The following is a 25,571-nucleotide window of genomic DNA, read 5'->3' as shown; positions in this document are numbered from 1 at the left end:
CAAAGCTTGCTCTAAAACACAAATTCTATTTACATTCTACAAGAGTCAAAATGTTTAGGCTATATGAAGCTGCCACTGGTGCTTCTAGAGTGCTACAGACTGTCTTGATATAAAGTGTACTTTTCTCTGCCCCTTAGAAAGCTTTGCTTCAGTTAGACAACTCCCCTCTCTCGCTGAAATTTTAGCAGAAAAATAAGTTTTATGCCTTCCCCCATCCAGAAGAGCACAGACTTTGCTGTATGCTAGGCAGGGAAAACCAAGACACAAAATCCAGGGCTAACAAAAGAACAGCATCTGCGAGAAGATTTCTGTGCTGGAAAGCAGCAACCACACCACAACTGCACTCCAGCAGCAGATTTGCCTCCCTGGAAGAGTGCTACTCACTATGACAACTGTATTATTTTCCCCCTAATAGGCCCACCTGTAATGCGCCCCCCTCAGATCCATTCCCAAATGATTCAGCCTGACAGGCTCCGAGATTAACACTGCCAAGTTTTTCAGACTTGGCTCTGCGTTATGTTTGCACAGGGCTGGCTGCAGCGGGGCTCTCATCCGCGCCGGGCATTCTGGACATCAGGATAACACCAAATCATAAGACAAAAACCTGGTGCTTTTAAACAAAGCCAGGACTGATAAATTAATTCCGGAAACATTAACGAGGAAGGGGAAACAAACCGGGAACAACTGCAGGAGTGCTTTTAAGATCTTCTGATAGAGCAATCTTATTGTTACACACACACACAAATAAATACATAAATAAAAACTGCTGCTGGTGATCTATGTGGAAGCTCCTGCAGCTTGCTCAGGTCCAGTAAGGATGAAGACCGGCTGACCAGTACTTTATAGCATCCCATACTGCCAGGACAGCACAAACAATTTACATCTGGGCTGCAGTTGGAGCCAGCGGTACAGTGGCTGCAGAACAGCCAGTTTAATACAGAAACCTGCTCTCCCCTGTGGGCACAGCGCAGCTTTCTGAGTGGCACATGTTTCATTCGCTTTTGTTTTCCAAGGCTGCTTCCGGCCTCGCCGTGCCTTCTTCCAACCACTCCATAATTACTTCCACATGTTTGGAGACAGAAATTAAGCAAGTGCTGTAACAACACTTTGTATAATTGCCAGGGTCCCGGGTTCTACTTTTGAAACCCAAACCCAGTGTCATAAGTAGCACCCAGCTAGTTTTGTGGGTTTCCTTCCCCCTTCAAACATTTGATTAAGAGGGTCCCCCTAAGAAAGTTGCATATGGGTTTTAGTTTGAAATTCTGATTATTAAGAAGCATGAAGAGTCCAAAAGCATTCGCCACACTGGGCAGAGGGGCAGAGGCAGCTAACACTCATCAGGGGCCTCTCTTCCTCTCACTGGCAGCTCATCCAATTCTAAATCTTACTTTATATTGCAAGAAGGAGGAGATTATTTAAAAAGATAACAAAGAACTGTCAAAATAATTTGATATTCTTTCAAAAAAGGAACAGGCAGCTGCACAGGAACTTACAGCACCTACTGTGTAGAAGCAGGTTAGTAGAAAAGGTATTAGCATGGCATTTGAACTCAAATAGCATCCACTGTCCTCGATTACTGGTGCTAATTTTAAACTTCAACTTCACTCTTCACACAGCTTTGATTTCTCATCTTGTCCCTGCTCACCTCTTTCCAGAAACTGACAAAACTAAAAATTGGTCTCAATTCAGAGGTAACCTGCACATTTACCCTGCTGTTTCTTTGGCTGTTCCTAGGTGGGTTTTCAATTTGGATATAGTAATACCCCAAGGCTGTCTTTTTAGGACAAAAGCCTGACACACACTATGGACTCTGGTCTCAGGAAAACCATCTGACTCTTCAGGAAAAACAATGAGACACGATAGGAAAAAGCATAACTATCAGACGTTCATGCTGATTTTGGCCACCAGGTTTTGACAGGACAGAGATGACTGATTTCTGCTGACTGGTCTGTAAGTCTTGACTGAAATAAATACAGTCCTGCTGTTGACGCTAGGTGAGGACACACAGGAAACATACCCTCTGGATACAGCAGAGCAAAACTCATCTCTACCAGCAAGTGACAAGAGGCCTGCAATTTAGCAGTGCCTCAGGAGGCTTAACTTGCTTGTGGATTTCCATCTGACTACAAAACACTTCCACTCCCTAAACTTCAGGCTAGTACAGTAATCAGGTTCCTTTCTCCAACAAGGTCTTAAAAGTTCTCACTATGGAAGTCTCCCAAAATATGTCCCTGTTGTGGGCTTCAGCACGGCCACTCAAGCTCTGGATGACATGTCACCTGGCTGGTAACACTAGCAGCAGCAGGAGTCCATCGCTCTCCTTCCACTGAGAGGTGGAACTCAGGCAGTCACCACCAAACTACAGAACACGCGGCTCCCCCTTACCCAAGAGGCAAGCTCACGCTTACCTTCTGACCCCAGTTCTGCTATGGTTTATTCTGAGGCTTGACACAGATCATTGCAGAGTCATGAATCCGCTCAAGAGGCGGTCCTAAACTCCGAGAGGACACGGGAATCTCTGAAGCAAGAATTTTAGAGTTTAGAACGGAGCCCTGTCTTCTTACTTGTGCATGGAAAGATCCCTACACTAGCAAAGTCACTTTAAAGCTCTGCCCTGGTAGGCCTTCTTCGTTCACTAATGAGCCTTTTGCAGCTGATTCATTTTTCATCCTTTCAGCAGCAGCAGCTGTTGCCTCTGACTCAGCCTATCCAAAAAGTACTAATTTGGAAGTTTGGCCAAGGCTGATCTAGTAACAGTATGCACACAGGAGATTGCTTTGTGCTAACCATTGTTCCACTTTCATCTGTGTGGAAGCTGAACTGGGAAGCTCAAAGCCCTAGGTTACTGAAGTTTCCATCTGCAGTACACTTATGGACAGCTTTGCAAGGGAAAGGTGGGTAAGGACAGCAATCCCGAAACCTCAATCTGATACATCAACACATGCTGGAGAATACTTTGTCATCCTGCCATGCCATTTCTCTTCTGACCTTTGGCTCTGCTCAGGACCATTGAACAGATCAGAATCTCATATCTAGGCAGCTTTGTTTGTCCTTTAAGAATGACTCATGTCTGTCATGGGACTCGTCAGAACAAGCACTCCAATCATTTACCACTGGCTGGGCAGAACTGCAAAGAGCTATTAGTCCTGTCTCACTGGAAAGCCTCTGTTAAGCACACTTCGTATTTTCACTCTAGATGTAGTTAGGTTAGCTGTAAATATTAAGTCATCTTTTCTGCCGGCTTTACAGGAGCTCAGCATCAAAAGCAACTTCTCTGCAGAATCTGGCAGGAAAACAAAAACAGCCCCACTTGAACACTCCTCAAGTCATCCTATTCAACGTGGGAGGCACCTCAGACCAGAGCAACAGAAGTACTCCACATGGCAAATCTAGCTTTCCCAGAGACCACAAAGCCTTACAGCCTCTCAGTTATGCTGCAAGTTCAACCATCCCCAGCTACATTTTCTTGAACTGATTAGCTGATACAGACTCAATCCAGACTCTAATAATTCAAAAATCTCCAAGACACACAGAGTGAAGTTGAAGAACTAAGCTTCAAAGCAAAGTAAGAAGTTTCTTCTACTAAGAGCTAGCTATGATAGAGCTTTCTAAATTGCCCAACTCTTTAACAGTGTTGGGCAGTTTAAGAGCTAGCGAGGTGATAGGAGGAAAGGTGCTGTCAGACCCCGTATTACCTGCCCTGAAACTTAACAGCTACTCAGTATGTGGTCTTCTCTATTTACTGGCAATGCAAGTAACTGAAGAGTGTTTTTTGGAAAGAAGGGAGGTAACCCAGCGAAGCTATCAGTAAGCTTGCTTCGTGACTGGAGCATGACTAGCAAGAGACATCAAGGTCTGGTGGGATGCTGCTGCTACTTTGATTTACCAGTTACAGAATACACCATCGGTTCTGGCAGAACAGGCGAGAGTCCCACACGTTCCACCCACTCAGATTCTGTTGGGGATCAAATGGCACATGGAAAGTAAATGACAACTTAGTATAATCCTTACAAATGCTGTGTATAAAAGAATTCAGATTTTCAGCCACCTCCTTTGAGAAGACTGTCTCATTATACAGATGTAATAGCTTCAAAGTGTTTGTTTTCATACCTCCATTTTCCCAGTACCTACCAACAGCTCTAAGCAACTCAATGGATATGAATTAGCAAATTGCCTAACAAGATGTATTAGCAAATTGTCAAAAGCATACCTAGCAGCAAACATGAAATCTTCCTTTCTGTTTTTCTAGCTCCTTATCCTAAACACCCACAGGGTAAACAAAGCCAAACTGAAACAAGCCAGGATTGGGAAACCATTCAAAAAACAAGCTCCTTTCACAGCTGGCAAGAAAAGTGTTCAGAAAAGATGTGTAGAAGGAGTTGTCACTCTTTGAAATACTACTTGCCCTTTGACGCCTTCACTATAGCCACTGGAATCAAAGCACAGGCAAGTGAAAAATACCGAGCTGAAAAAGCATGTAAAAAAAGAAGGTTAGAGGTAGCAACTGCCAAGACAGGACCTATTTGTAGCCCTAGATGCCTGCCAAAAACATAAGAAGAGATGAAATACCATTCCTTCCATTTGACATAAAAAGAGATTATAAAACATACAACCCAAAACCCCACAGTATAAACTATTTTCAAAACAAAATCTTCAGGAAAGAGACCAGATCTCCTCAAGGACTGCTAAACTTCAGTCCTGCCTCTCTGCACTTCACTGCTTTTGAGCAACAAGAAATACAAGACCATTACCTTTCCTTTGCTTTTTATTTACATTCCCTGGTAACCTAGACAGGTTCTTTGTTCTGTAAAAATTAAAATACCAAGTAAAAGCTTAGAAACAAAAAAGCAAGCAAACACTCACATAATGCTTTATTATGGGGTTGCTTTTGCTCCTTTCCTGGTGTTTTTGGAGCACAGCTGGCCTGACAGATGCTCAAGGGCCTTGGAGACGCACAACTCCAGCTCCAACCTGCTGCCACAAAGCCAGCCAAAACACATCCCATCGCTTAGAGGTTATGGATCCTTACACCAGAGGCTGAAATTTTGAAGCGGGAGACATTGCAGCTTAGTGGCTGGAACTAAGGCTGAGGCACAAGAGACCTAGGCCTAGAGACACGCTCCACTGATAGCTAACCTGATGTTTTGCCTCCCTGCCTCAGCTTCCCTCTTCAGAGAGCTTTCCTGCTTGCCTTTGTGAATATATGGTTTCAGGTGTTCTGGGGAGCCCAGTGTGATGATTTAAGGTTCCTTGTCACCAATATAACGAATTTCAATGACAAAGATTTACAGATTAATTTGATTGGTTTAATATCTGTGTCTTCTTTTTTCTATACAAGGAAAGCCAACCCAGACACAAGATTTCACAGTTCAGTAGCTCTTCCATGCAGGTGTCTCTGGCCAGAATTTACTTCAACCTTTATTGCCATAAACAGGACTAACACATGGCTAGGGACACATACGCTGCATTACTGTCTTGCAGTGTTACTGTCTGGTTTTAAGTCGACGAGAGTCCTTTTGTGCCAGCTGGTTTTTTATGTTATTTGTGACATTTCATTAAGTTTCATTTATTGTTTTGAGGCACTTATTTGCTCAGCTCTCTCAAGTGGCTTCCTTCAGCTACATCTTATCTATACAGCATCATCAGTCATGTCAGAGCAGTTCTTGCTAAACCAGCAAGAGTATTTCTCAGGGCAACATGCTGTTAACAGGATAACAACAGTATTAAAATGCTTAATTGAGTTTTTGGCTGCATAAAGTACCCAGAATCACACCTTGATGATAGCATTTTACCTGGATCATCCTTGACTTCGACAGGCCAAGCCTGAATGATACTACTATCATTCCTTGCCAGACAGACCTTGGGGTCTAGGACACTGCCTTATTGCAGAGATTGTTGCAGGCCAGTTTCTTCCAGACAACTCAGTTGATTTGCAGATACTGCTACAAAGCCCTGTTTCCTTGAATACCACAAGAACCAAAACAACATGAAATGACTTTCATTGCTTGTTCTCCTATGTGCTTTCCAGCCAGCATTTACAGCATCAAGTTGGAGAAATTTCAAGTCCCTCTTCAGATTCTTACAGTTTTGTCTCCTCCTTCCTAAAGTCCTACTGTTCCTCCTCACAGTCATCTTCCATCAAACATGCATGAAAAAATTCCTGCTCAGCTCCATCACTCCCTCACATCAGACAGTAATTTCAACTCCTTTTTCAACTACCTAACTCCATAAAAGAGATGGGGTGGTTAGCTGGAGTTTTGGGGGTGTGTGTGTTGTTTTTGTTTGGGTTTTGTTGTAGTTTCATTTTTTGGTTTTGTTTTGAGTAGGTTTTTTTTTTTTTTTAAGCATTTACCTGTGAGAACAGTTTTTGTACATTTCAGTGATATTTAAGTAAAAATGTTAGTGGATAATAACAGTATCCACTACATTACTACTTGCTCCTTTTTGTCTAAATTGTCAATCCAGCAGGACAACATTTCAAATTTGTTTTCAAGTGGTGCAGAACCCCTCTTCGAAGGAGGGGCATTCCACTGGCCGAGTGGGAGACAAAGCACACATAACCCAGGAACCAGGCACCATTCTGTGACCATCTGCACAGGTCAAGGGCACTCATCCTACCTGACCCTCAAGGCAGAATGGTGGGCACTCATCTGAGAGCAAAGGCCAGTCAGTCTCACCTCTGTGCCTGGCAAGGTCATGGAGCAGATCCTCCCGGCAACTATGCTAAGGCACATGGAAAATAAGGAGGTGATTGGTGACAGCCAACACTGCTTCACTAAGGGCAAACCATGCCTGACAAATTTGGTGGCCTTCTACAATGGGGTTACAGCATTGGTGGATAAGGGAAGAGCAACAGCTGTCATCTACCTGGACATGTGCAAAGCATTCGATGCTGTCCTGCATGACATCCTTGTCTCTAAATTGGAAAGACATGGATTTGTCAGCTGGACCACTCAGTAGAAAAGGAATTGGCTGGATGGTCGCACTCAAAGAGTTGCGGTCAACAGCTCGATGTCCAAGTGCAGATCAGTGACGAGTGGCGTTCCTCAGGGGTTGGTATTGGAACCAGTGTCATTTAAAATCTTTGTCAGCAACATGGACAGTGGGTTTGAGTGCATCCTCAGCAAGTTTGCCGACGACACCAAGCTGTGTGGTGCGGCTGACATGCTGGAGTGAAGGGATGCCATCCAGAGGGACCTTGACAGGCTTGAGAGGTGGGCCCGTGTGAACCCCATGAAATTCAACAAGGCCAAGTGCAAGGTCCTGCACATGGGTCAGGGCAATCCCAAGCACAAATACAGGCTGGGCAGAGAATGGATTGAGAGCAGCCCTGAGGAGAAGGACTTGGGGGTGTTGGTTCATGAGAAGCTCAACATGACCCAGCCATGTGCGCCTGCAGCCCAGAAAGCCAACTGCATCCCAAGCTGCATCAAAAGAAGCGTGACCAGCAGGTTGAGAGAGGTAGATTCTCCCCCTCTACTCCGCTCTTGTGAGGCTCCACCTGGAGTACTGTGTCCAGCTCTGGGCCTCCAACATAAGGAGGATGTGGACCTGTTGGAGCAGGTCCAGAGGAGGGCCACAAAGATGATCAGAGGGCTGGAGCACCTCTCCTATGAAGACAGGCTGAGAGAGTTGGGGTTGTTCAGCCTGGAGAAGAGAAGGCTCCGGGGAGACCTTATTGCAGCCTTCCAGTACCTGAAGGGGGCCTACAAGAAAGATGAAGATGGACTTTTTGCAAGGGTGTGTAGTGATAGGACAAGGGGTAATGGCTTTAAACTGAAAGAGGGTAGATTTAGATTCGATATAAGGAAGAAAGTCTTCACTATGAGGGTGGTGAGGCACTGGAACAAGTTCCCCAGAGAAGTTGTGGATGCCCCATCCTGGAAATGTTCAAGGCCAGGCTGGATGAGGCTTTGAGCAACCTGGTCTAGTGGAAGGTGTCCCTGCCCATGGCAGGGGGGGTGGAACTAGGTAGTCTTTAAGGTCCCTTCCAACCCAAACCATTCTGTGATTCTAAGACAGTAGGAGAAGTTACAGCCTGTCAGCTAAAAACAAGAACATAACCTTTTCCAAACCATGTAAGAACAAAGCAGTTTCAAGAAGTTCCTTTCACAGAAAAAGAGCATTTCAGATGGTCCCGAAGGAAGAAAGCAGTAGAGGAAACTTGCAGCATGCCTGAATGCCACAGGAAGTGCTCTTGCTGAGCACAAACAGGGAAAAAATTCATGAGTGTTCCCAGCTTCTGCAGAGCTGGGGCTGGAGCTTGGAGGAATGCTGAGAACACCCTGGGGAGCCCTCACACTCACACAGCTGGATCCAGACCTGCCTCCCACGTCATCACATGAATGCATGTGGTAGGAAGCAAGTATCAAAATCCCAGTTCTTCCTCAGTATCAGTGCTCCCATCTAGTACCCACTCAACTTATAAAAAAAAAAAGAAAAAAGCATCTGTTTTTTTTCCAGTAAGAGGACTTATACTATCAAAAGCTTAAACCAGGGGAGGACAGAGGTTATGCTTTTTGCTCTTCTTTTTCTCTGTGTTCTTTCACCAAAGGCCTCTATTACTACCACCGCTGGGGTAACGTTTCCACAGCTAGATTTCCCCCCCCTCTACAGATCCAGCTGCTGAACCTGCCTTACACACACCTTCCCAGGTATCACTAGGCTTCTGCCCATCAAGCCTGGCTCCAACCAGACACCTACAGGCCCTGGGCACTGACTCAGCAAGCCCCATTTCTGCAAAGAGGCAGCTCACAAGCGGATCATCTGATAGTTTCAAGAAAGAGGCAAGATCCACAAGATCCGTCAACACATAGGAGACTCCCTGTCCTCAAAGCTGACCCCATGTATGGTCCCAAGTCACTTTTTCAGGGAGTTGAAGCAAGCGCCTCTTGCATGGCGCTGCCCAGACAGAGGGTTCAATTCAGGCTCAGTTGCTTCTAAGGCACTAGACATCCACACAGGGCTGCTAGATATGGCACAGGGCCTTCAGGAGACCTGTGCCCTTCCAGAAAGGCAGCTGAAGGGCAGGCCAGATGTGCAGGCCACTGACTCCAGCCCACTCTCAATCACCGTGTCTACATCTGAACACTTCCCATGCTAACTAATTCAACATCCCTACTGCCATTTCTAGACTGTCGTCCAGCCTTACTTCCACGTCCCTTATAGAATTCAGGGTCTCTCTGTACTCCATGAATTCCCTGAACTGCAAAGTCTCTTCTCCCCATTTAAATAGATGATTCACAAATTAATGTGTTTTTTCTTTCTCCCTGTAGCAGATGTTCAAATTTCTCCCATCGCACCCCCTGTACTGTAGTTCAGCAGAGAGGCAATAAACCACCAAGTGTTATGGCCAGATGGAGTTTACCAGCTGACACAAATGAAGACCCCAGACACAGCGAAAATAAACAGTACACGGATAGTGCCCCTACACCAACCGTTTCCAAGATGTAGTAATTCTCTGCCAGGCTACACCATGATGTCTCTTCAGCTGCTCAGGGGAGCTCAGTCTACCAGAGGGTTTGGTGAAAATGCCCAGACAGTGCTTATCGTTTTTTTTGGTAGTGGAGTGAAAGCTTCCCATGTAACTTTGAGATACATTTACTGTATGGTTCAACCTCTTGCCAGTTAGTGAAGTTTCTCACAAAAAGGAAATGGAAGCCCCAAAGAAATCATGCTAAAAATAGCAGAAATGCTGCCCCCCAGAGAGACACACTTGGGAACTCTCCCAGCTGTGTGTGCAGACTCCTTGAGAACTTAAATAACAAATATGGATGTCTTATGCCTGAGAACTACTAGGAAAAAACAGCAAGGAGGGAGGTTATTTTCATGCTGATAAATTAGTGTCCAGACAGTAAAACAGAGTTCCAGAGTAAAATCAGGAGTCCATTTACTAAACCTATCAGTTACTGTTCTGTAACTGATCTCTTTTTCACACCAATATAGAGAATTTCAGAGAACAGCACATGCATTTAATCAGGAATAAGCATTACAGGGGTAACAATGTAAACAGAAATTTGAGAGCTCCAAACCCAAACCTGATCCCTTGGGTCAAGTTTGCTAGGAACACATGGTGTCTTGAACACAGACCATCTAGGAAGCCCATGGATCAACAGCAGGTATTACAAAGCCGTTCTAATATTAAAGAGAGAAACAGTATCTCTTTTACCCAGAGCTTTCCTGGTTTTGTTCATTTGTTTCCCCATCTCCTCCATATGCTTGGGGAAAATGGGATTTGAAGTCTTTTATGGGAAGGAAATAACAGAAAACCCACTGTCTTACTAGTAAGGCAACAGGCACTGCAGCGCCATGTTTAGCAGGCAGCAGAGAACTACCAGGACAAGAGGCAGTATAATGATTCCACAGCCCCTTCTTTCAAACTTCTGGCAATTTTCCCTTCTTCCAAACTCCTCCATCCCCACACAATTTGCTCAGCACACGGGCGTTACTCCCTCTCACCAGATAGATCCCATCAAGCACAGACACTGTCAGAACTTTCCTCTCATTGCCAACACAATTATATTCAAAGACTGTCCAAAGCCTGTTGCATTCAATTTCACAGTGCTGATCATGTTAGACAGCCTGCAGTGCCATCCTTTATTCTGCCCCTTGTCCACCCCTGCCTTTCCTATTCACTTCTTAGAAAAGGCTACTTTAGCGACACTTAGGATCTAGGATGCTACTCATAAGAACAGCTATATTCTGGCAGTCGACATGGAAAGCAGAGGACAATACTCCTAGGAGACAGCTCAGCCTCAGTGGAAAGTAGCTGAAGTTCGGGAAAGAAGGGAGAAGCGTTAAAAGTATTCACTTCCTCGTAATAATTCATATCTTTCATCAGTGTATGAATGAAATACTGAGCAGCCTGATCTAAACTCAGAGTTTCTCTGTGTCCTCTCCTCCCAAATCAGTGCTCCTCCTCCCAAGTCAGAGCATTCAACTGGCACTTGACCACACATCCTCCAGCTAACACCACATTCCCTCTCTGTGTACAATGAAGAGCCTTCTAAAACCTCACAAGAGGATCTTATGTCAGGATCAAAGTACAAAAAGCCCTTTTCCAAAACCTCTGGATTAGATCTTTTCACCAAGTACCCCGCAATTTCAAAGTTACTGTTTCTAAAATACATGTTCAAGACCTAGCACTGCCAAGAAATAGATTTGTCTTTCTCCCAAAGGGTTACCCAACAACAAACCTTAAAATAGGTTCTCAGTTCTTAAATGGATGCTGCAATCGTGCAAAAGGCCATTTTGTGGCTAAACACACCATTATACTGTGTCACCTCCCACCAGAAGTAAAGGTGACTTCCCAAGAAGTAGAAGCAGAATTTAATGTCTAGAAAAAGAGGGTGTTCCTCAGAAGACAGACCCACTGCTCTTCTCCACTCTCTTTTTCTTGGTATCTTGCCTGAGGATAAAGAGGGCAAACGCCTCCCAAGCCCTGCGAAAGGTCACCTGGATTATGACACTGGATTTTTCTTTTCTCCCCATTTTTCTTCCTAGTCAGTACGGCTGTGTGGAAAAGGGAAAAATTCCCTTCATTAGTGAAGTGGGTGGAGGTGTCTGTCTTATACTAAATGCCATGATCTACTTTCATAGCCTTGCCCCCACAGCATCAGAACTTAAAGCCATGAACGCAAATCATAGCAACCTAGTTACTGCACATCAAAGCTGTCGCTGTCACTCTTATTCTCAGTGTGGAAGAGACAATCAGACAGTTGACATTTACTCCTTAGCTCACAGGGTAAACAGAAACCAAGTCACAGTATCTCTTCCGCTGCTCCAGAAAGACACGGATCCCACACTATCCTGCAACAACCACACTGCCAGGCCTGCAGCAACTCCACAGGGAAGAGCGAGCTACCCAACCGCACCTGTGTTTTCCTCTTAATAGCTGTGCTTTTTGAAGTTATCCCTTCCTGCTCCTCTTAAAATCTTCATCAGCAATGAAAGTCACCCCAGTGTGTAGAACAGACTCCAACAAGAGCATTCCTCTCCGTAACAGAGGTGGTTTGTGATCATGTACCGTCTTATTCAGGGGCACATACCTCTGCCAATTACAGAAACTGCTTGCACTGGAAAGCAAAAACACATTTAAAGCTCCATTTTAACACAATTAAAGCAGTTTGAAAGTAAGAAGCTGTCATCATGTGGCAGGCAGAACTACATGTACTATTATTACGTGTTCTGAAGACCACTGCTTGGAAACTTCTAATCCCAGACTAGCACGTTTACTGGCAATGGATTTCCAGTCTAGACTCTGCAAAAAGCTCCCAGAAAAGTAGTTTTTCCATAATGCTCCATTCTGAGAGGAGGTCATGTGACTGCAGGTACAAAATTAGGACCTATTAAGGGACCTGGCACTCCTCAGTAAAAATGGTTAAGAACATGCAAAAACAAAGTTCACGGCAATGGGAACATAACATGGAAATCCTCTTGAGCAGTCACAGGCTACTAGACTGAAGTGAGTTCCTGCCTAGAAGTGCAAGATACCTGAACAGACAGAACTATGTTGTAGTCAAAGAGATCTCCGGGGCTGCGGTAGCCCACAGGAACGGGGAGGATGGTTTTGCAAGAAGTGCTCCCAGGACAAGAATGAACGGCTACATTTGCCCTGTATTGGCTCCAGTCAGGGGACATGCTTGTTCCATGGCTGAGCACCTGATGAGACTTACCAAAACACAAGTTTTGCCTTCAAACACTCCTCTTGATGACTTGACAAAAAGGGTCACTAAGAAAACCACAAGAAACTGCCTCACCATTGCTGCATAAAACTGCTTTATTCAGCATACTACTTTCTAATGAATCATGCCCTGGGGAGCCCTCACACTGGGGCTCATGCTAACAGAAAAGCCTGTTGCTACTGGGCAAACTGGGAACACAGAAGCATCTTTCCAAGTAGGATTGCAGCCAGAGAATTAAGCTTCCCTCCATCAGTATTCAAGGCCCAGCCAGCTCTGGCAACGTGTCTGTTCTCATCACAGAATTGGATAAGCTGGAAATATGAAGCTCTGTTGTACTACTGGTAGACTTTTAGTACAGATAATTAGTATTGTCTGGGGGTACATACCCACCAAGAGGAAACAAAAAAGCATATGGCTCTACCCTGCCTTCCTGAAACAACTCAGAATGGGCTGCCACCACTGCAAATTGTTTAAGGGAATGGATTCGTGCCTTCTTCCAAATGCTGCCTCAATCTGCTTACTAGTCAAGTAATCTTTAGAGAAAGCTAGCTTCAGTCTCCCTTCATGGATTTCCAGATGTTACTCTTACTCAGAGTAATCTCATGTTACTCAGTCGTCATAGGAATTTTGCGGCTCTCCTTCAGTACTGTATTGCCTGCAAATTTAAGCAGCAGGATACTAAATCCCTCTTTCAGATTGTTAAACACACTGGGCAAAATTTTCAGCAGTGCTTGCATGACTTGAGACATCCTCTCCCAACTGATTACCAATGGGACACAAGCACTTTGGAAAATTTCATTTGATAGTAAATGTATCTGACATCACAGCCATCCCACCAGATATCTTCCCTAATTTAAAGAAGATGCAATGCTATTTTTCTTTGCTATTTACTTGCTTAGCTGCCATATCTAAAGACCAGTTTAAGCTGATAGAAGAGCAAACAATTTAGTGGAAACTGAACTATACCATCAAGAAGGGAGGAATTTCTGACACAAGCTTTATTACACAAAGATCCTCTTCTGGCATTCTGCCCCATCTCCTTTCTCCCACCTCATGCACTCTTGCTGCTTGTTACACAGAATCCCATTACTCTGTTCAGCCATTTCCTTTCCAGATTTGTCTCTATTTTATGCTGACAGGAACAAAAGAAAGAACAACTTTATTATAAGGATCTATTTGAAAGTCAGTACCTCACTTGCTTCCCTGCATTTAGAATTGCATCTTCTTGCCTTGGTTTCTCCCCTCCCAGTACATCAGAGGCATATTAATTCAGTTCTAACATCTATGGACACAAAGCGCTTGCAACAGGGGATATAGCAGTTAAGTTCTTACTCACGTCTTCAATTATTTTTACTGAATTGCCTCTTCTTCTTTTAAAATTTGAAGTCTTGTTAAAAGTACATTTGAAAAAACCCACAAGTTTGCTACTAGCTATTTCCAAGTAATTAAATTCATTAATCCAAACAGGGAGCAAGGGAAATAAAACTACTTTCTCCTTCATGCTTTTTTCCCCTCCTCTTACTCCATAATAATTATAAATGCTCTTATCCCACTAAATGTTATGACCAGCACTTATTCATTCTATTTTTTGCTGCCTTTATCTTTCTCTTGCAAGCCTTAAAACAGTAATTGCCCTGAAACTGGGAAGAATGACAGAGGGTGCCCCCCACAGTAAACCTAAAATTTGATCAGCCCCTCAGAAACCAGGCTATTTGTTATTTCCTGCATTCTTTAGTTCCTAGGTTTTTAGTTCACAGCATTCAGATTTACAGTTTTACTTTTTCTCCAGCCTGCTTCCACTATAATACTGAATATTTCATTTCTGTCATCACTACCAGAAAAGGTGTTTCAAAGAGAACATGTAGAAACTCACACATCCCCAAACCACCCCACAAAGATGCACAGTAGCTAAGTTTAACTGCAAATTCAAAAGCCTGTGCAATTAGAGCTGGCTGCACAGTGACTAACTTCCCAAGTAGACAGCTGGCAGATTTGCATAGCTGTGTCTGCTGGCGCATTTGCAGAAACAGAAAAAAGGAGATGACAAGACAAAGTGACCACAGCAACTTGTGGCTCTGCCACGCTGTGCTTTCTATCCAGCTCACCTGAGGCACACGGCACCCAGAAGCTCCACCTTCATTCAGTGCAGGTTCAGTTGAGCATCTAATGTTTAAGACACTCCATCCTTGCTGAAGTTTATAGACAGATGTGTAATCTACAGAAATAAGCAGATTAGAACAGGCCTGGAGACTGGTAGAGTTAGAAATACACTGAATAAGCACACGCACCTTGTCAGCAGCCACCACACTCCTGGAAGGCCTTCCACAGTTGCGTTTTCACACAGAAGAGGTAAATGCCTCCCTCCCTCAGCACACCAAGTATCCTGCGCGGTGCTTACAGAAGAAACTGTACTTCTGCTCCTCCTTGATGCCCTGAGGGACAGCTTATGTATGGCCCAGACCTGCCATCTCTCTCAGGAAGAGCTACGCAGTTCTTCCAGCCGGTCTCCGGCTGTTTGTCCCCATGCAGGAGCCGTGACTGACGGCAGGACACCCAGCTCGTGGCTGCTCCCAGCAGAGCCCAGAGCAAGGGGCGGCCATGACTCAAGCCAGCGCTGCTTTGCAAAACCATGTGGTGAGCTATGCCCTACATGAACACGCAAGAGAAGTCCTTATGGGCACAGGCAGAGATTAAGGCCTGTGAACATTTCAACCTACGCATATAATAACGTCTCTTCAAAACACACCTCTCCCTTATTCAACAGTTCAATACACACAGCGCTAGCAATACTGCTCAGGACAAGGCTCCAGGCAACCACCAGCATTTTCTGCTACATGCCCTCCAAACATGCTCACACAGACAAGCCAAGGGGCTCCTATTTTGGACACTGTGGACCAGCTACTAATTTTAGGGCCCATTCATGGTTGAAGAGGTTGCACAAAGTACTCTTGCCTCTCTCTGGTAGGTAAACAGACAATTCCCTTTGCTCTCCTGCCCCAGGGATGAGATGACCAACCGTCGTGGCCTGACCTGTTATTTCTACAGCTAATGGAACTGGAGAGGAGATAGCAACGGCAGGGATTTTCCACTAGACCCCAGCATACACAGGGCCTTAACACAAGTTTCCAGCAAAAGCAACATTGGAAAGGGAAAGTGAACTTAGTGAAAAACAAAGATCAACTGAATACTGAGGTAAGCGTAATGCAACAGAGTTGCAAGAGTCAGGAGTTAAGTTTCACTAGAGGAATTTTTGTTTTTAAACAAGACCTTATAAAAATACAATCATTTTCCCAAGGAACCGCCCTGAAATCCTGTGCCTGGGCACAGAAAGTGTTCTTTGGTACCACAAGAGGTGTGGAAGGCAGACAATGAATAGGATGCATGTGCTGCCCATCTCCTTTGGTTGAAATACACGAGACAAACTAGTATAATTACCTTAACTTCTTCCTGTAAGCATGACTTCAGGATACTTCTCTAGCATACAGATGTGATCCCAACGCAGACCCTTTAATTTAGCTTTTCCATTAGAAAATTCTCAAGACAGTCACTCCAAATCAGCAAGAAAGAAAGAATGTGACAGCTTCACATCTACCAGCCCACATTTAAGCCAATAAACAACCAGCTTCCTCGCAACAGCATCAACCCACTCTTAACATGGTGTGGCTACCTTCACCAACCCTTCAGGATCCAAATGCGGGGGGGGGCAGGGGGAGGAGGAAGGCAGAGACAGTCAGAAAGCAGCTTTTCAAGTAACAGCCAAAATATCCTGCCCTCAGGACCTGGGGGCTGTGGTAATCCCCTTTTTGAAATGCTAATGTCATTACAACCATAGCACCAGAAGACAAGCCGTGGGGCCTGGGTGACAGAGCCTCTGCTGTGCCCTTACACAGATGATTTAAGCTGGGCCTTTTGTAACTCTCCTCCCCAAAGCTCCCTGCCCGGCATCATGCTTGACAGGAGCTGCAGCTGCCGTCCCACCCCCCGAGGAGCAGGGGTGGAAAGATCAAGCTGATGAATTCATGCATGTGGGGCCGGGGCCCGGGGCACAGCAGCCGTACGCCACGGCCTTGTGTTCTCCAAACGTGCACGCCAGGATAAAGATGGGCTCAGGGAAGACGTGAAAAAAGGCAAAGCAAAAGGTCCCCAACCACTCTCTTGCTACTGCTGAACAATTGCACGACAGTAAAAATCGTTACAGCTGGTCATTAGACTCAGCACAACAGATATTGGTATAGGAGAGCACGGCCCAAAGGAACTAATCAACATAAATATATCTATCCTCACGATCCCTGGAACCAGCTCAGCCGCAGGGAAGAATCCCTCCCATGGAGAAAGCTACTCCAAAGGGATGGAGAGCAGTCAACTTCCCTGCAAAAGCAACTGGAACTAGTTGCTGTGGGGAGACTGGAGACCAGACCGGGCACCACAAGTTTCATCCTTCCACTGTGTGATATCTAACAACTGACAGATGGTTACCAGAGGGCTTTCTAGTCTTGTTTTCAATTTAGTGTTCAGTTTTCATTGCCTCCAATACCAGTCAAGGAATCACCAGGGAAAACCAACTTCAAGTAATGATTCTGTTTTAAATACTACAGGATTCGCTGGGGGGGGGGGGGGGGGGGGGAAGTGTTTCCCTCAACTTACCATTTCCTACCATCTCCCAGAGAGCCTCTCACTGCAGGAGAAAAGGGAGACCATCACCACAATGGCTGAGAAGTAAATCAAGCTAAGTTTTACAGCAGGCGAAATACAGGTTAACTGGAAAAGCAAGCTACAGACTGAAACAACATTTGCCATTCACAAACACTGCTATGTTTACAGAGATTCCCACTTCACTATGAGATTGGGTGAAGCTACTCTAACACCACAGAAATAATACATAAGAGCCCCAAATCCCTTTGCTGGAGAAGAAACAGGAGTTAATTCACTTTGAAAGTTCAGTCATCCCACTGCTGCTTAGGTGTTTGAACTCCTACCTGTAGAGAAGTATCTGCATTTAGGGAGGCCAGCCTCTATTGCCACAGGAAGAAGGAAGGTGACAGACCACTCTGGAAAGGGAGATGTGTTTGGTTTCGTTTGTGCAGGGTGCACACTGGCAAGCAGCTTTGAAATGCTGCCACCAAATCCAAATAATTTTTAAACAAAACCCACAAAAGCTTCAGTTCTGCAGGCACCCTCCCTTGTTGCTACTAACCAATGTCAGGAGAAAAATTTCCTCTATTTAAAGCAACTAATTAAGTTAAGAGTTCAGCAGATGGAAACAGACTTAGTGATAGATGCTTCCCTGCTGTCAGAGGATGCAGAACAGACATTCATTTTCATCCTCTCAAATCACTCCATGGCACCCGACGCGGCCAAGCGTGAAATACTCCTGACCTGCCTCAGACAAGTGTCAGGCAGCCAGAGGTATGCGGTAAAATAGTTAAGTCTTTGCTCACCCTGACTGTAGTCAGAGAATGAATCTCCTCACAACATCCCTAATTAGCAGCTTCCACCCGTCTCTCTTGGTTTTACTGACAGCAAGAATCAAGGATGCTAAAAGCAGCCCTACCTGTGTACCAGATGACAGGCTGCAACATCCCCTTTCCCCCATGCAGTCATACCACTGCCCATCCAAGGGCTCAACTCTTAAATAGGATCAGCTCATGACTGGAAAGAGCTGGTTAAAGTGGGACCAAACATAACCAAGACAACACTGGCAGGAGGGGGGGGGAAGAAACAGTGCTCTGAAAAGGTGCTCCAGCCCTGAGCAGTGTCTGCAGCTGGAGGCACGTGCCAAGAGCCAAGCAGTTCCCCAGGGTGCTAAGAGGAGGCAGACCTTCTCACAGGGACTAACCTCTTCCAGCACAGCACCCACACTGCACTTCAAGTGTGTTTGCCCACCAGAGGCATTGCCTTACACCAGCAGACAGTGACCTGGCCACCACTGCGTGCACCTCCTCTCCCACACCGCAGACGTGCGCTAACGGTGCCCGACTGCCAGTCTTGTGACCTGCCTCAGATCAAATCTGCCAACTATTTGTTTCTCTGCCACTCCAGTGACACTAAACTGAACAAGGATCCCATTCCAATAGAGAGCTCAGCTCTCCCAGCACTGTGCATCTTCCCCAACTATTCTAAAACGGGAGTCTAGCTTACCAAATGCCATGGAGGAAACAGCCATCATCAAAGCACAAACTGTCAACTTAAAGACAACATTTAAGTATTTGAGAAGTAAATGCAAGTAAAGAGATTCAAGTGGGACGGCCCTAAGGTTAAATTTATGCTAGCTCAAGGACATCACATTTCTACATCACAGCAAGACTCACTTCTGCTTTGGGCTACTAGCAATAAAACATTTGCAACAAGACTAGCTTGTTCGGAAAGACGAAGAAGCAGAGGACTAAAAGAATACAATTGGAAAAAAAAACTTGCTGTCTTCATGGATTTCACTAAGACTTGAGCTCAAAGGCAAACTCATCACCGCTTGTGACTATGTTCAGATTTTTCAGCTTACATATTAAAAATGAATAAATTTCCTCAGTTGAGAGCAAAGTGACAGTTGAACCTAAACACTCAAATGATAAAGCCTTTATCTTTTCTTAGTATCGTATAACCTAGGCCAATTACCCCCAAGAAAGTGTTTACAATGAAACTTGAAGGTTGCTCTCTAAGAGCATTCAAAGGTTACTTTTCCTAGGGAAAGCAAAACCAGTGACAGAAGGGAAGAAGTACTAGCTTTAGGATAATACAGAGCATTAGTTATGACCCTTTGCCTGTGCTAAAGAGATGTAAAGATGTGCTGCAGCATAACACGTGGCTCAGCACAACTCTGACAGTACTGGTCCTTTTCAAGAAGCACATCAGTGGGCCTAAAATATGAACTACTGGAGACGGGTTATGCAGCAGGTGCTTTGCCAGGACTCTGAGTTTCAAAGTTAGCTGCTCTGAAGGTAGGGGTGGAATAGGCCAGAGGAAACAACATTAAAAACCCACGCTTCTCCCCTCCCAGCCAAGGATAAATCAGCCACTGTGGTTTTTGTATAAGACACCAGAAGCACATTCCTAAAGGCCTCTGCAGCATCAGGCAAGTCTCCTGGAGACAAATCTCCAGGATGCTGGTGGTCCAGAATAGAGAGGCAGCACCAGAAGTCCCTAACCCACTCTGATATAACTTCATTCCACACATACAGTGACACACAGACCCCACCTGGAAAGCATCACCATCAGGAGGGAGTGATACCTTGGTGTTGACAAGGATCCAGGGTATAGCAGCTTTAATAGGTTTATCTTGTTTACAGGAATGGTTCCTCTACAGTGGGTGTAGCAGCCAAACAAAGGCAGGATGGGGGAGGAGAACAAAGCAGCTTTTAACTATAAAACTGAACACAAACTAAGAAGAGCATAACTTTCTCAGAAAGTCACAGCTATTTCTCTAAACACGGCAGCAACTTCCACTTTACATTCCTCCCTACATCGTTTCACACACAGTTGCTATATGGTCTTTTGCAGTTTCTCTCCCCTCCAGATCCCCAGCCACGATGTTAGAGCACTTGTAGGCAGACACAGCCAGTGCTCCCTAACTGGCACCTTCACCTGCTCTGCTCCTGCCTTGAGGAGATTCCTGCCTTGAAGCTTGAGACCCTGGAGGGCACACACCCTTTGTAACCCTCATGTTCTTAAACTCTGTCAGTGTCTCATTAGTCAGTCCTGTTGCATACAGAAAAACCTCAAAAGCCTGACACTGTAAAGGCATATCCTACATCCTCCTGCATTAAGACCTAATCTTACCTAACCATTAAAAAAACAAACACACACACATATATATTTTTATACTAGAGTCTTCCCTCCCAAGGCCATACTATTCTCAACCATTCTAATCTGCTTGCGTAACTAAAACACTATCTTCTTTCAGGACTTACACTACTTAACCACCAAGCCACTAATTGGCTTTTTAAACCACCAAAATTTTTTTTCACAACCTGTGGAAACCTTCACCTTCCTGTTTTCCTGCACTCTTCTGTCCTCTTCCTCTCCTTCCTAGAATCTTATTCTCCCCTGATCCTCACCTTCAAGCTATTCTACCACCTTCCCATAAATCTCCATTTGCTTCTAGTCCTTATCTATGCCTGAAGAGTCTCCAGATAGCTCCATCTCCTTCAAAATATTCTAGTTCTACCTAAGCAGAAGAAAATGCAAAGTTGCCTAAACAACAAAATTGGAAAGATCACAAAACAGTTTTATTCTTTCTGGTGCATAGTTTTATGGGTGCCTAAGGATACGTCTGACACGAAACTCGTTATACGCCATGTTGGTCTTTTTCTCAGGACATCATAAATCTTCCTTCAAGCCGGAAAAGCAGCAGCAGCCTCTGGTTTTCTAGTTATGACTCTGCATGTGTCAGGCCTACCATGTTTCATCCCTCTCTGTGGATTGAAAACGCAAGACATCTCACTCTACAACAAGGCAACATTTTTTCAAATCAGACATACTTCTCCCTTTACTGACAAAGTAAAAGATACATCTCAAAAGCAGCAGCAATGTTCTTTCTGCTCTCAAACAAAAAAGATTTTCCACACTGAGTTAAGATGACTGGCTAGACCTAAAATGCTGAGCCCACAGGATTTAAAGATGCTCTTTTGTTACCTCACTGTTCTTTGGCTTCTGCTTCCCCTGAAATGCTTCTTACCACGCCAAGCAGAAAAATGCACTTACCCTTGCATTCATGTCATTGGCCCTATACAGAAGGAACACAGGAGGCATCTCCACCCAGCACCAGCCAGGCCAAGGTACCCAAGCAGTGAGGGAGCATCCCCACAAACTCTTGAGATTAGGCAGTGTTCTCAGTACAGGCACTCCAAAAGTTCCCCTCCTCCTTCCATAATAAAAGGATCACTGTACTAGGCTGGGCCGAAGAGCTCATTTTATTCTTCAACAGTTTAGCAACAAGCCCCCTCTAGCCCAATCCGCCTAGCACATCCTATAACTCATTTAAGCAGCCCCATACACCTAAGGGGTTGCTTCAAATCCCTTTAATGACATCTGGAAGCAAGCAATTCGAAATTCTCCAGTCCTTCAACTCCAATACAACACTTTGCAGAAGCAGAGCCTCAGAGGAATTCGTGCTTGCAGAGGAAGATGAACACTCCTCAGAGGTGTCCTTCATTAAAAGGAAAATTTTTTTTAGACGCAGATCAGTGCACACAGATAAGCAAGTACAACCTCTTGAGACAATGCCATAATCCCCTCACTGGGTTCCAGTTACTTTCACTAAAATACGAGCATTTTTGAGCTTGCTGTTCAAGTGCCTTCAGCACCGTACCTTCACTCTTGACTATCAGCAGCTTGTTATCAGCACTGTTTTAGCAATCCTCATCTAGAGACAGATTGCTGGGTTTAACACAAGGCCTTGACAGATTCAGCTACAAAAGCTGAAGACTCAACAGTCTACAGCTACCCACCTTGCCCTACCACTTGTTTCCCCCTTATCACCCATGTAAGCATGCTGAGGACATATCTACTCCACAGCTTTACATACCACACACCAGCTATTCCTGCAGTATTTACAGGAACAGCCCAGACTGAAGTTTGCCACAGTTCCAGAGCAAATTTACTTCTTGTTCTGCCATCCCCGCTGCAGTCAGTAATAGCTGGCAGCATAAACAGGAGATGGTAACGGCTTGTGCTGCTACAGTTAAACATAGGGCTGGGGAAGCAATGGCAGACATGGGTTGCACAGATGAAAAACATTCAACATATCCTAAACACATAATGCCTCAGCTGCAATGGTACCAATTTAGAACTCAAAAGGGACAGAATCGGCAAAGGAATTGTCAAATGGCACAAGGTGATAGCAAGCAAACTTTCTTCTGTCCTGCTGTCAGGACTTTTCCCATGAGACTAGGAACAAACCCAAACTCTTCCCAAATGATTGGCTCAAATAGATAAAGAGGAAGGACTCGGTGATAGAAGGAAGCTGCATAAGACGACAGACAAGGCTGTACCTTCAACCTAGTGGGCAGCAGTCATCAAGGGACACCAGGATGGTGATGTGTCAGAACCTGGACTGAAGTTCACAAATACCTTCTCTTGAAGAACAAACCATGCCATTTCAGTGCCCCTCCTGCTTCCCTCTACAATGAAGCTCCTACCAGTTTCCATCTTCCTCATTCTAGCCCAAGAAGCTAAGGTGAGTTTGACCAGACAACTCTTGAGTTATTTCCTAAAGCAGCTTATTTTCCTGCTAGAAACCATGGCCAAAAACTGAAGGCCCCTTCATACTAGGTGCCTGTGATACCAGTCTTGCCAGGAGTAAAATTCAGGCATTGGATAAAAATCCAGGATTCAGAGGATTCCATCAGCTCTTCTCCCATCTCCCACTCTCTGAAGACCAAAATTTGGTAGGTGGTAAAATTCCCCTCCCACACCTTTAAATACTTCATTATGAATCCATTCCCCTCAGACTCTGTTCCTGTATTCCATTTTTTTTTGGAGGAGAGGGGAAAGTTCAGACTAAGCAGATCAAATTTCAGAGTTCAACAAAGATTTATACAAAATTGCATACATTTAGAACAGATACAGAAGCCAAATATGCTTCCTGATTCCTCCCAAAGTTACATACATCCATAACACGGACACAGGAAAGATTTTAGACTTTTTCTGAGCACAGGAAATGAAAACTAGGAGTATCCAGTGGAATATAGCCAGAGACATGCTCTGTGCCGAGATGTTCACCTTTCTTGATTAAAGGAAACAAAAGGGGTTTTGCCTCAGCTTGCCCTCCCTGTCCTCTCAGTCCTCTCTGGCAGCCTCTCAAAACTCTCACAAGCAGCATCGCTCTCTGCATTTTAATGAAATATTTATTCTATTTGTTTTTCCTTGAGTCATTTGAAGTTAAATGGTACAGAAGGCAAAGGAATTCCTTCAAGCACAGTGAAACATAGGAAGCTGATCTCCCTCTCTCAAACTGAGGGCAGTCATCTTTCCCAAATACAAGGGACAAAAATGGAAATGGGGCACAGAGATAGATCTCAACCTATCTAACACAACAGAAGTATAATGGGAATCCTAGCTCATAGCCCCTTATATTAACCAGTAAAACATCACACTCATTTCTCATAGTACAGCAGTGAATATAACTCTACTCACATGCAGGTCCTTTGGATTTGCTGAGCCATCCTAGGACAGACAAAAGGAAAATTCAGGATTACTGTTATGTTTGCTTTAATTCATCCTTCAACCATTAGAACTGGTTAAACTTAAACAAGTTGTGTGGCTTCTTGAGATCCCTATTACTCCCTTCAAGCCAGTTGTTTAAATAGCACTGCCTGGATCAGCGTAGTAACAGTGTGAATATTATTTGAATAGTCTAATTCTGGGCCCATCTGCATCTGCTTCCTAGCCACCTTTGTGGCCGGGCCATTACTCTGCAGCTCCTCAGCATGCTCTTCCATACCACTCTGCTCTTACTAAGCTCTCCAAAGGAACTGGAAAGAGGAATTGCACCTGAAACTGCTCCCCCTTCTCTCCGTGGAGAACTACACACTTCTTTGGGCTGACCCTGTAATTTCTCCAAACCCACACTTACATGAAGCATGCAGGTTAGAATCAAGATCCTCTGTTCATGCACAACACTTCCCCACATTTCTGTCTGGCCATCTGATGTTATAGTGTCCTTGTTCTCATGACCATTGAATTCATCCCTAGCTGCATAAACGCCTTCCTTTCGGCTGCATAATTACAGACAAAGGAAACCTCTGCTTTGCACAGATTCCCAAAGAATAGGAACAAGTCTGAATCTGCTCAATGACTGGAGTGCGCTCTAACAAGCTGTTCTACGCAATGCAAACAAATACCAGCGGTATCCAAGAGCTTCTGTGCAGAATAACCTTGGCACTGAAAAGACCTTAGAACAGCAAGCAGCAGATTGGCTGCATTTGCATCAGAGACAACACACAGGAATGAAGTCGTTTCAGTTTATTCAAGCTCAATTTATCACTTTAATGGCAAGCCTAAAAATGAAAGAGCTAGCGTTATAGCATTTCACACGTGATCAGTCAACAAAAATCAGGCTGTGCCTAAATCTAAATGGACTTAGATTCACTGAGCCTGCATTATTACTAATTTTTAAAGGTTAATATTTAAACTCTCTCCTTTATGGGTATTGATGTTTGCTTAATTCAGGATGTTTAATACTTTTACCAACACCTTTACTTGCAATTCCCAGGACCAGGTGATGCCATTATCAATAATGAAAGGCTCAACCTATGTTTTGATAGGTTTCTGACAGAGCTGGTTATGAATCCAAGAGATTACACCATTTGGAACACAAATGATAGGAAGCTTTCAGAGTATTTTAGAGACTACGTGTTAAAATTTAATGAACAACTTATTCTGATCCACCGTCATCCTTCCAAAAATAGCCTGGCCAGACAGGAGGACCACTGTGAACAAGATATAAACACAAGGCCTTTGAGAGCTTGGGAATAACCTTAAGGGCCAGAGATGGGAGGGTGGGGAAAAAAGAAAAAAAAAAGTCACAGCAACAAAGAATGGAGAAGCATTATCTGTAGAAAACCAGACAAAATGGTTGGTTTTTCTCCTCTCCAACACTTCGAAAATTCCCCATCTCTATCTACTAAGCACCCTGGCTCTTAGCTACAGTCCAAATGAACCTCAAAGAAAACAGAAGAAAAAAAAACGAAGAACTAAGCCTCAGCATTTCAGATCCTTGCTTTCCAAGTCTCCTCATCGGCTCATTCCTTCATTATTTCCCCCAACTAATCTTGGAGAACTTGTCAGATGGGGAAAAAAGGCACAACAGTGATAAAGCTCAAAAAATATTTCTGAACAGCATTGAAGTTGCCATAAATCCTCCTCTTCTGACATAGCTTCATTGCTTGCCTATCA

The 25,571-nt window shown here is 44.5% G+C and overlaps 1 protein-coding gene across 5 annotated transcripts in view; it reads right to left on the bottom strand.

Moving 5' to 3' along the window:
* Window positions 1–25,571, bottom strand: part of SUSD6 (sushi domain containing 6) — a 91,233-nt gene that overhangs the window by 22,959 nt on the left and 42,703 nt on the right. For 4 of the 5 annotated variants that reach the window (XM_082317678.1, XM_082317680.1, XM_082317679.1 and 1 more), the window contains one exon: window positions 23,811–23,840. The exons of the other annotated variant lie outside the window; for it this stretch is intronic. In XM_082317678.1, the coding sequence (XP_082173804.1) occupies window positions 23,811–23,840 (30 nt within the window). The remainder of the gene's footprint in view (window positions 1–23,810; window positions 23,841–25,571) is intronic. 5 annotated transcript variants of the gene reach the window in all.

The sequence above is a fragment of the Platalea leucorodia genome, assembly GCF_965183815.1.
Source record: "Platalea leucorodia genome assembly, chromosome: 7".
In the NCBI taxonomy this organism is placed as follows: Eukaryota; Metazoa; Chordata; class Aves; order Pelecaniformes; family Threskiornithidae; genus Platalea; species Platalea leucorodia.
Note: the sequence above shows the minus strand (reverse complement) of the source record. Positions and strands in the feature narration are given on the sequence as shown.